The sequence below is a fragment of the Charadrius vociferus genome, unplaced genomic scaffold, assembly GCF_000708025.1.
Source record: "Charadrius vociferus isolate BGI_N301 unplaced genomic scaffold, ASM70802v2 scaffold311, whole genome shotgun sequence".
Taxonomy (NCBI): Eukaryota; Metazoa; Chordata; class Aves; order Charadriiformes; family Charadriidae; genus Charadrius; species Charadrius vociferus.
The window spans coordinates 540,006-554,848 of NW_009646965.1; the positions used below are offsets into that span (position 1 = coordinate 540,006).

General features: G+C 43.4%; 1 protein-coding gene across 1 annotated transcript in view; it reads left to right on the forward strand.

The window, feature by feature from the left end:
- Nucleotides 1-8,900, forward strand: part of MCF2L2 (MCF.2 cell line derived transforming sequence-like 2) — a 153,090-nt gene extending 144,190 nt beyond the window's left edge. The window contains exons 29-34 of the mRNA XM_009895295.1: nucleotides 2,148-2,219; nucleotides 3,780-3,866; nucleotides 6,061-6,179; nucleotides 6,749-6,861; nucleotides 7,854-7,957; nucleotides 8,800-8,900. Of these exons, the coding sequence (XP_009893597.1) occupies nucleotides 2,148-2,219; nucleotides 3,780-3,866; nucleotides 6,061-6,179; nucleotides 6,749-6,861; nucleotides 7,854-7,957; nucleotides 8,800-8,900 (596 nt within the window). The remainder of the gene's footprint in view (nucleotides 1-2,147; nucleotides 2,220-3,779; nucleotides 3,867-6,060; nucleotides 6,180-6,748; nucleotides 6,862-7,853; nucleotides 7,958-8,799) is intronic.
- The last annotated feature ends 5,943 nt before the right edge of the window (nucleotides 8,901-14,843 follow it).

Sequence of the window (14,843 nt, forward strand, 5' to 3'; positions counted from 1 at the left end):
CCTCCCTGCTGACTGATACATTTACTGCCAAATGCTGTTCACAGAGTGAGTACGCCAGGCTCAATTTTTATAAACGCAGGAGGTTCCAGTAAAAAAAGAGTCAGGACCAGTATGACACCCACAGGGAGGCAGGCTGAGACATTTTGCATGTATAACAAGGTGTGCTGCCAGCATATATAGTGACTCTTCTCAGTTTCTCCATAATAGGCTTCAAAAAGTGGTGCTGGTTTCCATGGAAACTGGATTAATTGTTGGCTGATGTGGGGTTAGGTTTCCAACTTCGCCCTGGTTTGGATTAACTGAAATTCAATAGAAGTTATTTCTCCATTTCCTTAAAGCTGTTTAGGATTTTTGCTTTCAAGAAGGAGAGAATCTCCTCATTACGTAGCAGACATCAGATGGTAAGAAAGACTAAAATCAAGCCAAAAATGGAGTAGCAATAGATGCCAGTTTTAAGCATGTTTAGCATAATCACGGTTAAGATTAGAAATTATGTTTGCAAGGACGTTTTCAGACGTGTAAGTGAGCTAGGTGCCCGGAATGCACTGAACTCTATGCAGTTTGCGTGGGAACTTATGAAAGTTTTATTTCTGAGCCATAATTATTTTGAGAAAAGGTACTTTTAAAAAAAATTACTTTAAGATACTGCACTGAGTGCCTACATTTAAACTGAAAAGCAACCCATGCATTTGGGCAAGCTGGTTGTGTTGAAAATCAGTAGGATTGTAGACACCTATGCCTACATGTCAGAGTTACTTTTGAGAACAGAACATATGGTCTTACACTGAATTCTGAATATACTGTCTTTTGGCAGTTTCTGGAATGAAGTGGAGGAACTGATTTGCAAGTTTAAGATTTGCAGGACAATTCTCAAACCAAAATAGAATGAAAAACCTCTGAGTTCATTTATGTAAAAATCTTTGCTAGATATTTGTCAGGAAGAAGGTTGTACAGTATTGAGTACATTCTAAATAGTTGTGAAGAATATGAACTGTATCCTTGACTGTGCAATGAGGCTGCCATGAAATGTGACCCTGGTGGGGTTTATTGGCAGAGGAAGGATGTGATAATACTGCTACCTACAAATGTTTCTTTGCCAACCTCTTTAGACCATAACACTAAAACATCACCACATGGAAATGAAGGGCATAGCACAGGAGAAGAGGCTCTTAATAGCCTTGGAAACAAGTTAATAATCTTAATAGTCCTTGGCAACAAGTTCAGAAATACATGATCAGTTACTAAGTTAGGGGAAGACTGAATTATTTCCTAATAGTTATTTCTGAAGCTGGGGACAGAAAGAAGCACATATGTACAAAGAGAATGGGCAACCACGGGTTGTTATTTAGTGTGGTTTATTAAAGAGAGCATGTGTGAATTACAGTGGAATTCAAACTTTGTTACAGTTTCCTATCAAAAAATCCTGTACTAGGATCCTGTCTGCCACAAGACTGTTGGAGATTTCTTGGAATGCTGAGAAAACTACTTTTGTAATGATTTTAAAAGCTAGAAAACAAAATCAGTGCTTTTCAATTAAGTGTTTTATTTACAGCATCTGCTTTAACAAAGTATTTCAGATGATAAAAGAACTGAAGCCTGAGTCTTGTCTCAGCATCAGCCAAATACAGGTCTAGCCAGGGTGTTTGGATCATCATGTTCAAGGCTACGGCATAGTGCTGTGTGCTGATGCTCACTGGTCGCAGTTCAGCTCCGTCCCAGCACTGGTCCTCAACATGTGGAGTCAGGACACAGGAGAAGCACTGGACGTGGACGTGGACTTACGCCCTCCACTTCTGTGAGGCATAAGTGTTGGCTTTGGTGGGCTCTTGCCTGCCAGCTTCATGGGCAGAAAGCTGAGATTGAGAGTTTGCCTACGTTAGTGCCATCTCCTGGGCAAGAGTGAGAGAAAACATCTGTGAAAGCTGATTGGAAGCAGATACATTTACTATGTCTTAATGACTTCTGCAAAAAGGGGTCTGTTTCCTACCCATATCACAGAAGTGTTTATCTTGACCTAGAATTTAGGGGTTGGTCATTTTTCTAGGTGAAACGGAAAGTATGAGACAGGTAGTGTTTCCAGGTAATGGGAAAGCAAGTTTCTCCTTTAACAGTATTTACAGCCTTGTGACTCTGCAAACTTCACACAGGTCCCCTTGTTCCTGCAGTTAAAGTCAAGAGACATGAAATAAAGAGTGACCCAACTCCCCTGGGGTTTGAAGGTATGAGTATTTCCATCCTGCATGAAAACCTGTTTGGCAATCTTTTGGTATTATTCACTGAATTCACATCTCATCACTGCTGGCAGATGACACAGGAGTCCGTTAAGGGTTTGGTGTCAGGTTATCTGTTCAACTGTGATAATCACAGCTTGTCACCCCCTTGCCTGTCCCCTGCACTCATGTTATATTTACCAACTTTCACCTAGGGATGGGCCTAAGCTAAAACCCCAATTCTCTGCCTGTTTTGGGAAGTAATGCTCTAGACTGGGATCTGGATTTGGATTTTCTGCCTGGGTTCTGCCTCACTCTGCAGAGTGCAGCAGCAGGGAGCCAAGGGGCTACTATTCACCTTCACGCGCAGTCTGGCCACTTGCATCCCTCTTCCCTTGTTGGTATCTGTACCTAATAAGAGGAACAGGAGCCATGTGCATGAGGACTACAATAGAGGTTAGACTGCATTAATATCCATTTAAGGTGCAGTGTTTCATTTCAGCCAAGCAGAATTTCCACCTATTTGATGCAGCAGATTCACCAACTACTGTTTAATAAAAAATACCAACGAGTTAAACTGGGAAGTTATCCCCCAGACACTGGAAAATCACCAGCTTCCATTGCCAGCTTTCCCCTTGACATAAGCATTTGCCAGAACATGTTGCCTTGTGGGGCACAGGCAGTCAGGTACCCCTCCTGCAGGACATGGGGGAGAGAGGTGCAGGCTAAGGAATCCTTTCTTAGGATTGTGTTGCTCTCCGCAAAACCTTGGTAGAAAGGGCAGATGGCCAGGTCAGTGATGGAATCGGTGACATATCAGAGCTATCTCCTATGTCACTCCCACCAGAAGAGGAGACTGGAACAGCGAGGTGGTCCTCACTGACACATACTTCTGATCTCAGCATACCATGTGGCTGCAGAGGTAGGGGGTGTAGGATAGAGCTGAGTTGATCCTCACTGGTTAAAAACATGGTCCTACTGCACAACATTCCTCACCAGACTGAGTTTCTTTAAGTAGGAAGCAATGAACATTATCATCCCTTTACTAGAAGATGTTGCTGCTATTGCCAGGGCTCTGTCAGAGTTAATAATGCAAAGGATTTGATGTACTTAGATAAAAACTTCCCCCAGAAAATTGCATTGTATTCATCAAGAGTGAAACTATTCATTTCTGGCTGGGAAGAAGAGCATCAAAACCATATACCATCACCTACAGAATTATTTGAAATGCTGCAAGGACAATATGTTAAAAATGTGTAAAGAAGCGGTAGTGAAATAGAACACTGCACCGTTCACCCAGCAATGGGTTTCCTAAATTAACATCAGTATTCCTGTTTGATTCATTTGCTATTCTCTGTCCTTCTCAGACTTGCAGTTTTTCTGTGGAATGCTGCTGTCTTTTCACTCATTTGTGCTGGTCATGTGTCTCCTCTTTTATAACTGTTGGACCCCGGTCCACCTGTTTGTTAAAGAGACTACCAGTTGCAGAGGTGATACAGGAATTCACTTTGTACTGGTTGTCTGGTTACTATTTCACCTTGAAGACACAAATTGTACTTCCCGTCACAGATGCTTTTGAGAACACCATATTGGCCCAGACTAAATGTAATACCGGTTCCACCACGAGACCTGTACCTAGATCTGCTTCCCAGACAGGTAAACAAAATTAAAACATTTATCATCTCAATTTGAGAGTGTAATATAAATTTATGATAATATTTGTGCTCTTTAACTTAAAGAGATTTTTCGCTTTTAATGAACATTTTTTCCTGTGAAAGCAATGAAAGAACATGCTTGGATCTCTAGCAGGTATAGAAATGATGTCCCAGATATTGATTTTCTGTAGGTTTGGTACAGCTGAAAAGAATTCTTTTAATTGATGTCAGAGAGCTCACAACTTGATCTGTGTTATTTTATAGCTTCAATTAAGTACATAAAACTTGGGCTATTTCTTAGTCTCTGAAATTAGAATAGCAATTTCTATGGAAGAGGAAGGCTGATGGATGTATTTGTAAGGAATCCTTACTGTTTAGGTTTCTCACTGGGATGCTTCCTTCAAATGGCAGTGGCAAAAGATTTCTGAAGCTTTGCCTAAGGGGGAAGGGAGATATCTTTTTCTTTAGGTGTTTGTAGCCCAACCTGTGAATTTGAACTAAAATTGCTGTAGCAATTTGAAGCTAATTAGCATCAATATATTCTTGTACATTTAGACAGTCGATAATATTTTGCTGGTGGGATTCAACTGGCACAGAATACGGGGTCCAGCTCTATATGCTGCATGGTCTGTAATTGAAATTGTCTCTTCAGTCTCAGAACTCTGTTTGTACAGACCTTGGCAGGGACACTCGCAACCCAGCATGTGAGTGCCACTTCAGAGGGTAGTGTACACCTTGAAAAGTACGGATGACCTAACCGTACCTGTAGGGTTATAACTGGGGATGCTGCTCTGCTGGAAGAAGGTCACTGTCTCTCTTGTATCTGAATAGCAGCAGCCGGGGCCGTCACAGCTCCTGTGTAACAGGAGGGAGGAGAAGGGGCTGCATGACCACATGCTGCACCAACCAGTGCCTGCGGCAGAGAGGATGCGCATGGGGAGGGATTAAATAAATTGACTAATAAACCTATTTCTCCCAGATCAGATCACTTTTCTCCCTGAACTGCCTGGCTTGGGTTTTGTATTGTCTCAGGCCAGGTTTTGTTTTGCGTTGGAGCATCTGGCTCCGTGCCTTGTTGTTAGAGCACTGCTTTGCCTTGTCGAAAGCAATGGCCCACAGGCTGTAAAGAGCTTGATTCAGCATCTGCTCAGCCCGAGTCCCTGAGAATCAGCTAACGCACAGCAGGTACGTTAAGTAGGAAGCCATGAGGTGATTTGACTGACTCCATTCAGCTTGTATCTTTCTGGGCTGCAGGATCCCTCGGTAGATGCAAGGTCTATTTCCTCCTAGCTGGACTGTAGTCATCCCTGTCAGAAAAGGGATAGGCATCAAGCGTGAAGGAAAGCGTAGAGCCAGATAGCTCTCTGTACAGGAGAGACTGAGTTACCTTTCCATCATGGGAACCTCAGGCAGGCAGGTCTTATAAGCTTCAGCCTGAATTTCACTCAGCACACATCCTCTGGGCATGCCTTTGTGTGTGAGGAGACTGACTGTTGTGCTTGGGGTGGAAATCTCTCGTTAGATGCCTTCCACTGGGCTGGGGTGGTTTTGGGTGCAAATCATGCAATAAGACTGCTAACAGCGTAAATATGAATGAGATCTTCTCTACCTACCACAAAGGTCTGCTTGTCTTTGTGCCTTGTTTTTTACTCTGTCCCTTTGCTGCACTTCCAACCTGCTCCAGGGTATGGTCTTGTAAGTTGCTCAGGTGGTAATATCACCTTGGGGTGAGCTGGAGATAAGAAGCCAACCAAAATTCAATGGCTTTGGACTTCAACTGATAGATAAACATGTGGAGGTAAGCTGGAAACTGAATGAGCTTAATGAACTGAAAATCACGTCAGCAAAAGTTATCATTTGCTACAGAGCTTGCTCCACAAATATTCCTGGTCCTTGCTTTTTGTGCCTCCTGAATTGAAGAGATTTAGCAATGCTAAACGCTCAAGGTATTGATGGGCATGCACACTGTGGCCACACAATCTTCCCTCCCACAAATGACAGTAAGTGGTACAGGTTTCTAGAGACAGAACAATGGCTGAAATGTAATTTTTATGGCAAAATCAGGGAACAAGCTGTAAAAAGGTACAAGCAATTCAGTGGAATAGTGGCAGGTGAACCTGTGACATGTATTTTTAAAAGACTGAGTCTGAGAGAGGCTAATGACTAACTCTTTTTGTTTTATCTCCTTTGAAAAGGTTGGCCCAGCAGGCAAATGCCCTCTCTAGACACATTTGAAGATTTTGAAGCCATCCCCTCCAGCACAGACGAACTCTCCAACTCTTCTGACTTGGAGGAAGAGACCAACCCTAACAATGTAATTCCTTTGTCAAATTACTCTGCCCTTTCCCAGTGCAACCTCTTCTTCTCTAAACATCATAATGTAAACTGCACAGTTTGGGTTCATAGCAGCCTTAAATTCATGTGTGGGAATACAGAAGATGGGGAATTTGATCTGGGGTGTTGGGGGATTATTCCAAGGCTATTTTGTTGATCAGGATCAGGACCATAAAAAGTCACCCTTACTTGTCAGCTGTAGCTTTACCTGTTACAAAAGTGAGGGAAAAATCTGAGCCCTTAAAAAAGTAATTCAGACTTTTCCAGATAACTTAACCTGGTGGTGTCACAAGCCCAATTTGTATATCAGAATAATGGCTGGCCGCTTAATTCTAAAGCCTGAACGCACAGCACAGTTCTGTCCTAAGTTTGAATAATATTTAATCTGGGCATGATAAAAGGAACAAGAAGTGACACAATTCCCTACAGAAGAAATCTCTGCCAGTTTGAAATGCCAAATTCAGTATTTAACTAAACCCATTTTCTCTTGCACAATGTTCTTTCATCCATAGTGACCATATTTCTGTTGCATTGTTTCATTTATTTCAGGGGACCAATCTTTTTCGGGTAGAAGGCAGTTTTGACAGCTGTTTCCCAGATTCTCTTACACTCGAGGATGGAGATTTAGTGCAGTTTGTGCAGGAAGGGGAGAACGGTCAATGGTAAGTACAGCAGAGAGATGGAATTTGACAGGTAGAACAGCCATAACCTCCTAAAAAAGATGGAAAATATTCGGAAGAATGTCGAGACCTCTTCAAAATCAATCCAAATCCACTCACCCCATTGACTATGATGTGAAAGGGGCAGTGGGAGGCATGAACATACAAGCAGCTTTGGTTAATTCCACCTGGTTGGCTTTCATCCCAAATGCTTGTGACATGAGGCTTAAGAGGACAGAAGTTTGCATAAAGGAAACAGAGGGGTATATTTGGGCTTTTCACACCTTCTAGCCAGAAGGACAGCTGTCATAGGCAGCACCTTCCCATAAGATACATCAATAAAATCCCCATGCCTTCCACCGAGCTGCAGCAGTGAACAAGAGAGCAGTTTTAGCCCCAAAGGCTTAGATATAAGATGTGATTGACAAAGTGGATTGAATCTGGCCCCCTTGAGCTCACAGATGTTTCGGTGTATCTGTTCTCTCTTGCTGACAAGCGAGTGTCAGGAACAGACCTGGCCAGACATCTGAATTCTCCTTCATGGGTAATTTGGAGGAAGAAGATCTGATCTCCTTGAAGGGCCCGTGCAGTCAGAGCCTTCACTCAGAACTGACATGCAGCTGAGATGGCAGCAAGTCCCATAGGGTGAAGTAGGTGGGAAGTGAACTAACCCCATCCTCCCCAGATGGTATTTACAGCAAGGCGGGTGGACAACATGAAAGATTCCTTTGCTTCAGCTCTGAATTTGGCCCAGGGTCTCAAACACAGGCCAAAGCCGCTGCTTCCTTGTCACATAGTCTGCTTGCAAGTGAGCTTCATCTGGGATACCGGGTCACCATCTGAGACTGATGAAACTTAGTTACCGGCTACCTGTAGGACTGCCCTGGGTCCTTCTTCCTTAGTTTAGGAAATAGCTGCCCAACATACACCTCTAAGAAATACAACCCAGGGAAAGGGAATGTAGGGAAATTCACCGACTCTTCTCTGAATTTCAGGTTAGTGAAGAAACTGGTGTCTGAGAAAAGCGACTGGGTTCCTTCCAGTATATTGCAGCCAGCAGAGGGGGACAGTAACAACATAATTAAGAACAGCAATGCAGGTAATGAAGAAATGTGTTACTGGCATTTAATATATTTTTTTCGTATTAGAAAAGGATGCACTTTCTGTATTAAAATACTTGGCCTGAATGTATGTCTGTGCTGCAGTCTCTGATGATGCAGCTGGGCATCTCATGAACCATTACTGCTTTCATCATATTTCACTGCTGGCTCCAAAGGCTGGAAGAAGGGCTGCTCTGGCGAGATTTCAGCCAAATCAGCACTAAAAGTCATCTTTTCTTCAGCTTTGTTGCTGAACAGGTTGCACAGGAAAAGCTGAATCTCAGCAACTCTGCAGATCAAAGGTTTACAATAATTTCCTTAAATATAATTTACCAAAATGTGTCCTGCTTTTCTTCTAGTAACAGAAGAATGCAAAATCTGGCACAGCCATTCCTTGGGGACCTGCGATAGAGAGCTACCAGCATTTTATTCTGAGTTACTGGTTTCTTTTGATTTTTTTTTTTTTTTAATCAATTCACTAAAGTGGAGAAATACCTTTTTGAACATTAACCAGGATTCTTTGCTGTGGTTTAAAGGGAGCTTGGTAATTGCTGTTCCTTCACCTCCACAGCAGGTCAGTTCTGTCTCTACCCTTAGTGCCTAACTATGGGTCTCATTTCTTTGGCATGCCTAATGCTTTAAAAGAAAAATAAAGCCACACACATTAAAGTTAGTTACATGCCAAAAGAGCCTCCCTTGCTGTGAAGGAATTAGGAGAGCAGTAGAATGGTGTTTGTTTATTTTTAATTTTATTTCAGGCTTCTAACAATGAACCTTAAGACTGTAGATGAGAAATCCTTTAGAGGTATTGTAGTGACAATGCCCATGTCCTCCTTTTCAGACATGTACAACGATTCCTGCAGTACAGCCTCAGTAGAGTCAGACACCAAGGAGAGTGAGGTGTCCAAAAGCTTCCCAGCAGAACAGAGGGCTGGCAGCTGAACAGTAGGACCAGCCTTCCTCAGGACCCATCCATCTCTGTTGGGTGGACACTGGATCAAAGTTGCCTTTCTGACAAGCTCTGAGGTTGATAATTCACTAATACTTTATCAGCATGAACAGATGAGAACTGTGCTGTCCACCTGGCAAGCTGGGAAAAAACAAACTTGAAAGGAGCATTAAACATCCAAAAAGCATCAAAACCCACCTGCAGTATTAGAGAAGAAAAATGCTTCTCGCATTGATTATCAAACTGTTTCAGAAGATGTGGCCTAAATTAGGTCGACAGCAGAGCTGAAGAGTTACTATGCACGCACCTTTTGGCAACTTTGCTTGAATATCAAGTTACTGCAGAGGGACATATGCATGGTTACGAGTTCTTGCTTTACCATGGGGTCGCCTGGAGGTTTTTCCATTTGCTTGCCTCTGGCTGTGCCTTCCCCGTCCTCCTTAATTCCAGCTGATACATCACAAATGTGCCCTTTTTGCTGATGGTCAACACCAAAAACATCCCATTTTAGGACGGCTTGCGGAAAGGAAACTTCTGACTTGAACCATCAGAGAGGCTTCACACAGCAATGATGTGACTACTTTTGCAATGGCACAGTGAACGACCTGCTGCATACAGCATTATGTTGGAAAGATGCAGATGGCAACTCCTGGCTGCGAGGTGGAGGTGCAGGGCTTAGCAGGGAAGCAAAGATGTGTGACAGCTACTGTGAAAAAGAACATTTTGAACTCCTTTTACATTCCTCTTCCCCCTCTGCAGTCTGTAGTTGCTGCATCACAATCCTTTGCGTTTGGTGGTGAGAATTGAATTGAATGCCATTTAATGTCATATGTTTGAGTAGACTGCATGCTTTCTTTGTGTGCTGGGCTATGGAGTAGACACATTTCATCCCCCATTTGGAATATACTTAAGCATTGCAAATAGGCAGTGAGCATTAGATGCTCCAATGAGTGGTTAAAGTGTTGTTGTTAAATACTTCTTTCCAGGATATTTGATTAAAGGACTGTACCAAATCTCTGTCACATAAGGATGTAATGTATAATATAAAGTGATTACAGATGTTATTATTCCTGTACAAGCCATTAGCTCATTTAGAGCAGCTGTTAAGGCATGAAGGCATTTTGATGGTAATTGGGTCTTAGGTCCCACGAAAGCTGCTAATACTTTGGTAAAGATAAGTATTGACTAAATGTTGCAAACAGGCAAGGATCAGCCTGGTAGAAATGATCCTAGAAGCTCAAGGGTGAGTGATTGGCTTTCACTATTAGGGATTTTTCATTTGATCCTGAGACTAGTGGTGCTCTATGTAAATAACAAAGGGGACGAAAGCACTAAAAATTGAGGTGAAGCAAAACCAAAAACCACTCTTTAGTAACTGAGCCTCTGAGCAAAATAGTAGGAGTCTGTATCATTTCTGCTCTCATCTTTGCAGGGACCTGAATGTTTTTCTTTGTGTCTTAGTGGAGGCTGGCAGTGCAAATATCTTAGTGTGTGAGTCAGGATAGCTGTGAAGCAGGTAGATAGTCCCATTCAAGAAAAAGCTTTAGAGTAGGTAAAGACTTATTCAGATTTTGTTTGCCTGTGAAGGCTTATTGGTGAATTGAGTTGGACTGTGGTGGTTAATTCCCATTGCTCTTCTAACCATCAATACCTAAACTCTGTGATTTTTGATGTTTTTCCTTCATGACTAAAGGACCTGAGAGTTCTGTACCTTTTTGGAAGCTAATTTTGTCCTACAGAGATAAGAGCTTGTATGTTTTGTGCTGGTCATTTACCTTAAAAATGACATGTAGGCTCTCAGGAACACGAATCCTGTTCGTCTACTCTAGTTACAAGCATCTTGAGGGAAGAATTGTTTGCCTTCAGTCCCCCAAGGAAATATGCAGTGACGTTTTCTTGCAGTGCAATTATTTTATCCTCTCCCTAAAATGAGTTTGTTTTGGTTTCTGTATTACTTTCGGTAATATTTGCACGGCCTGGTAACAGTGCTTCTGTCTACCCCTGCCCTAAGCATAGGAGAGGAAAGGGGTAGGGAGCTTTGATTGCACATTAATTAATATAGTAAACTTTTGTGTGCGTGTGTGTGTGAGAGAGAGATGAGGAAGGGTTACCTTGGGTATATTGCCAAAATTAGGATTTGTGACATTGCTGACAGATGGAAAGACGGAAACCTGCACTTTGGAGTTTCTTTGGAGGAATTCTTTCTAACGATGAAATGGCAGTGGGAAGTCTCTGAACTGAAGATGGAAAATCAGGTATCTGTCAGTGCATTTCCTACCTCTGCTGTGTGCAGGGTGACAGTGTGCCAGTCCCGCATCCCCTGCCGCCTCGGTATCTTCCTGTAAAATGGGAGCTATTGGATTTCCCACATGTCCAATTCTGATGCTAAATTTTAGCATGTATGCAAAAATTGGGGACCCTCCAGGGGAGAGGAAAGCATTCAACCCCTTATGTCCCACAGTGACCTCCATGAGTGTCAGTGGTGGCACCCTGTGGGGCAGTTTAGAGCTGGAGCAGGGAAGAGGATTGCTGCAGAAGTGTGTCCTCTCTTCCAGCTCACCATCTTGTCAGCTGCGAAGATATGGGCTGGATTATTACAGTTCTCCTCCCTACTTTGCTTTTGAAAACAATTTTTTTCCCCAAAAAAATCTCATGTTTTATACTGTTGGACCAAAGTTTGAGTCATTCCTACACCATGAATGTCCTGAGGATGACAAGTAACTCACTGCCCCATGGCTGCATGCAGCAGCGTAACAGCACCCTGGTCCGAGTGTTCTTTGGGAGCTGATTTTATCACAGCACTCCTCAGACACTACTGAACCTGAGCAGGGAGCCCACAACCATTAATTGTATCTTTAACCTTCCTGCAGTGCCGGTGAGCCAAAGGCAGCTGCCTGTTTCTGTCTCCACATTCCAAATTCAGACCATCCTGCAACCATTGCAGCTGCTGCTGGGGAGTAAGCGGGGCCCTGTGCCTGGCTGATGCCTGCGGTGCAAATGTCGGTGAGCCAGTGCCACGCTGCTGAGTTTGCGTCTCTAACGAATGAAGTTCAATGACAGATCAGGCTGCTGACAAGCCCGAGTTTCAGCCAACAAGAAGTAACCTTCTGGCTTTGCTGATGAGACAAAACAGGGTTTGATGACTTTTTTTTTTTAAATAGTAGACAGGATGGTCTTGTAATTACTGTATTTCCGTCAAGCAAGGTGATAATTAAGGGAATGACTCCCCGTACAGTCTAGAATATGATTTGGTAATGTCCAGCAAGACTAATATGTACGTTAAGGTATACTTATTCTGTATGTAGAACTTTGACACCACCATTTATGATTTTCAGGTAGATGGACCCAAAAATCATAGTTTCCAAATATGGATGTCACTTCAGTGTTGTTTGGAGATGTTATAGTGACCAGAAAGTCATTTAAAAGTAATGGTTGCTACTAAGTTTTAGCTGTAGAAGAGACAAGGTCTAAGGTAAATAAGGTAAATCTATGCTGTAGCAGCACTCGTGGTTGAGCGTTGTGCCCTTGCTGCTTGAGGGCGAGCCCGTGCCAGCTGCCTGCCTGTTCCCTCCAGGCTCGGACTAGTGAGACTTGCCCTCCAGGCTGAGGTTTTGACTTGGATCTCCTCCCTCTGCTCAGCTGCCAGCTTCTGTGAAACTTGCAGAGACTTCACATCCTCAGAACTCTGCCCTCCGCGCAGTCAGGTGTCATTGGGCAACAGACTCCTTCCTTACTGGCGGTAACGACAAACAGATAGACGGGCCATTGCCATGATATGTAAGTCTTGCTTTTACTAAACCAGGCCAAAATGTAATCAGGCCTGATCCTCTCCTTCTCTCGCGTCTCACCCCAGTGGGTAGAGAATCAGACCAACGGTCATTGCCTGGATCATAAACGGCTGCGGCCAAACCATGTCTGAACACTGGCTTTTCTTGCCAGTGACAACAAAGCTGTGCGTGTGTCTTATATTCTGGTTGTGTATGTGATGAAAAGCCATTTTATTATCCATAATTTTCTTAGACTCTGAGATTTCAAACTGGATTGCGTATGAGAAAGGCCATGCGCTTCCTTTCCAAAAATACTCAAAGCCTGACTTCAAATATATATATGATTAGAAATATATAAGAATAAAAAGCCAAATTGTGTATTTCTTCTTGCAGCTGGAGCTGAAATAGCTGCTAAGATTTCCTCCCCCCAGCTGAGAATTGGTACAGTTTGTTTTTCTTACATATTTTCCATGGTGTTGATAATGATGTATTTGTATATTGTGACTGATGAGAGATAATCAGACAGGGCAAGAGCACAGAATTACCTGTCCTTTTTTCCAGTCAAGACAGAATGTATGAATTTATTACAAGAAAAAAGTGTGCAAATGAACTTTCTGTAATTAGGCCATTCGACCTGTGTAGAACCACACTTTGTTTGAAATTTATAAAAATTATGACTAGTACAAAACATTGTGGTTGATGTCTCTATATGAAGTAACAAGTCCAACAAGCTTTCCTTCTATTCAAAATAAATGAGTAACAGTAAAGGCACATCAACACAGCTGAAAAAAATCCACACATCTGTCCAATATAACTTTATTTGTCCAACACGCATATGTCACAAAAGGCACAAAGTGTTTCTTTTTTTCCTTTACCTGTCTCCCTTAATCATGTTCCCGAATCCCTGGGACCCTTAGGAGGGTGAAAAGGTTCACACAGGCAGTTCAGCGTTGCATATGTTAATGCTGCAGCCATAAGGCAAGGAAGTTGCAGGATAACCTTATTATAATTATCCCCAAGATATCTGCATACCTTTGGCTACCAGTGGTTTTGTTTGGGAGAGCTAGTTGACCCAAATGCATGTTGTGGATCATGTAGAAGGGCGAGGAGGTAAAAATAAGAATGTAGAAACACAATGCAAATACAGAGAGCAAAATAAATTGGAACTAATTTCAGCTCATGTCCGGATTTCTGGGACCAAACTTCATCTCACTGCAGTTTTCAAGTCATTGGCCTCATCATGTTACTGCAGTGCAATATTGGTGTGAGAAAATGAAGAACGAGGACCACTCCAGATCTCAGGTATGGGGCTTGCTTTGTTCCCCCCACACCAGTCGGGCCCTGTGGCAAAGGCACTGGTCTGGAACTGCAGCCGCACACGTGAGCAGGCGTAACGCTCTCCTGTTGCAGGTCTCTGGCGTGCAGCTACACATGCCAGGACCTGCCTGCGCACCTCCTGTCCCAGCTTGGCGTGGTTTGCAGGAGGCACTTCACGGAACGGAGGCGGGTCGTTGCTATTTGCTGAGGTTTGTGTTTGGACACAACACTAACGGTGAGCCACCCTGGCGCATCCACCTTCAACAAGCTCAGCCTTTGGAGCAGGACTGAGCCAGCCAGTAAAGGCTGCCGACGGTCCTCAACTGGGACCAGAGCCCGTTTGGGGCTTTGCTCAGCCCTGTCTCGCTTTTAGCAGGTGCTCTGCAGAGATGGGTCAAGATCACACCTCTCCCTTTGTGCCTTAACATAACAGAAAGAGTTTGGCACTAAAGAAAGTACTTTTTTACAGAACACAGGGCAAAGTACTGATTTACAGGTTGTAACCCTCCACAGCTGCAGTCTGCACCAGGTTATCAAAACTGGAGAGAGATGCGTGGCCTTGCAGAGCTGCAGGTCTCACATGCAGAGCGAGAGCCTGTCCTCCCCCCGAGGTTAACCCAGCAGTCCTTTCTGTTTTCACTTTCTTTCCTAACCATCATTTATTTCCTTCTGCAGTAGTTTACAGACAAGAAGCATCGGTCTCCCCCTCTCTCTCCCCACCTCCTTTCCAGCCATGTGACCAAGCACTCCCTGCATCAAGTGAAACTTTTCAGTCTCCAGGAAACCTTGATTTCCTTTCCACCCGCTCCACAGCGAGAAGCAGCATCTCTCAAACCTGCAGCTGTGCTGGCC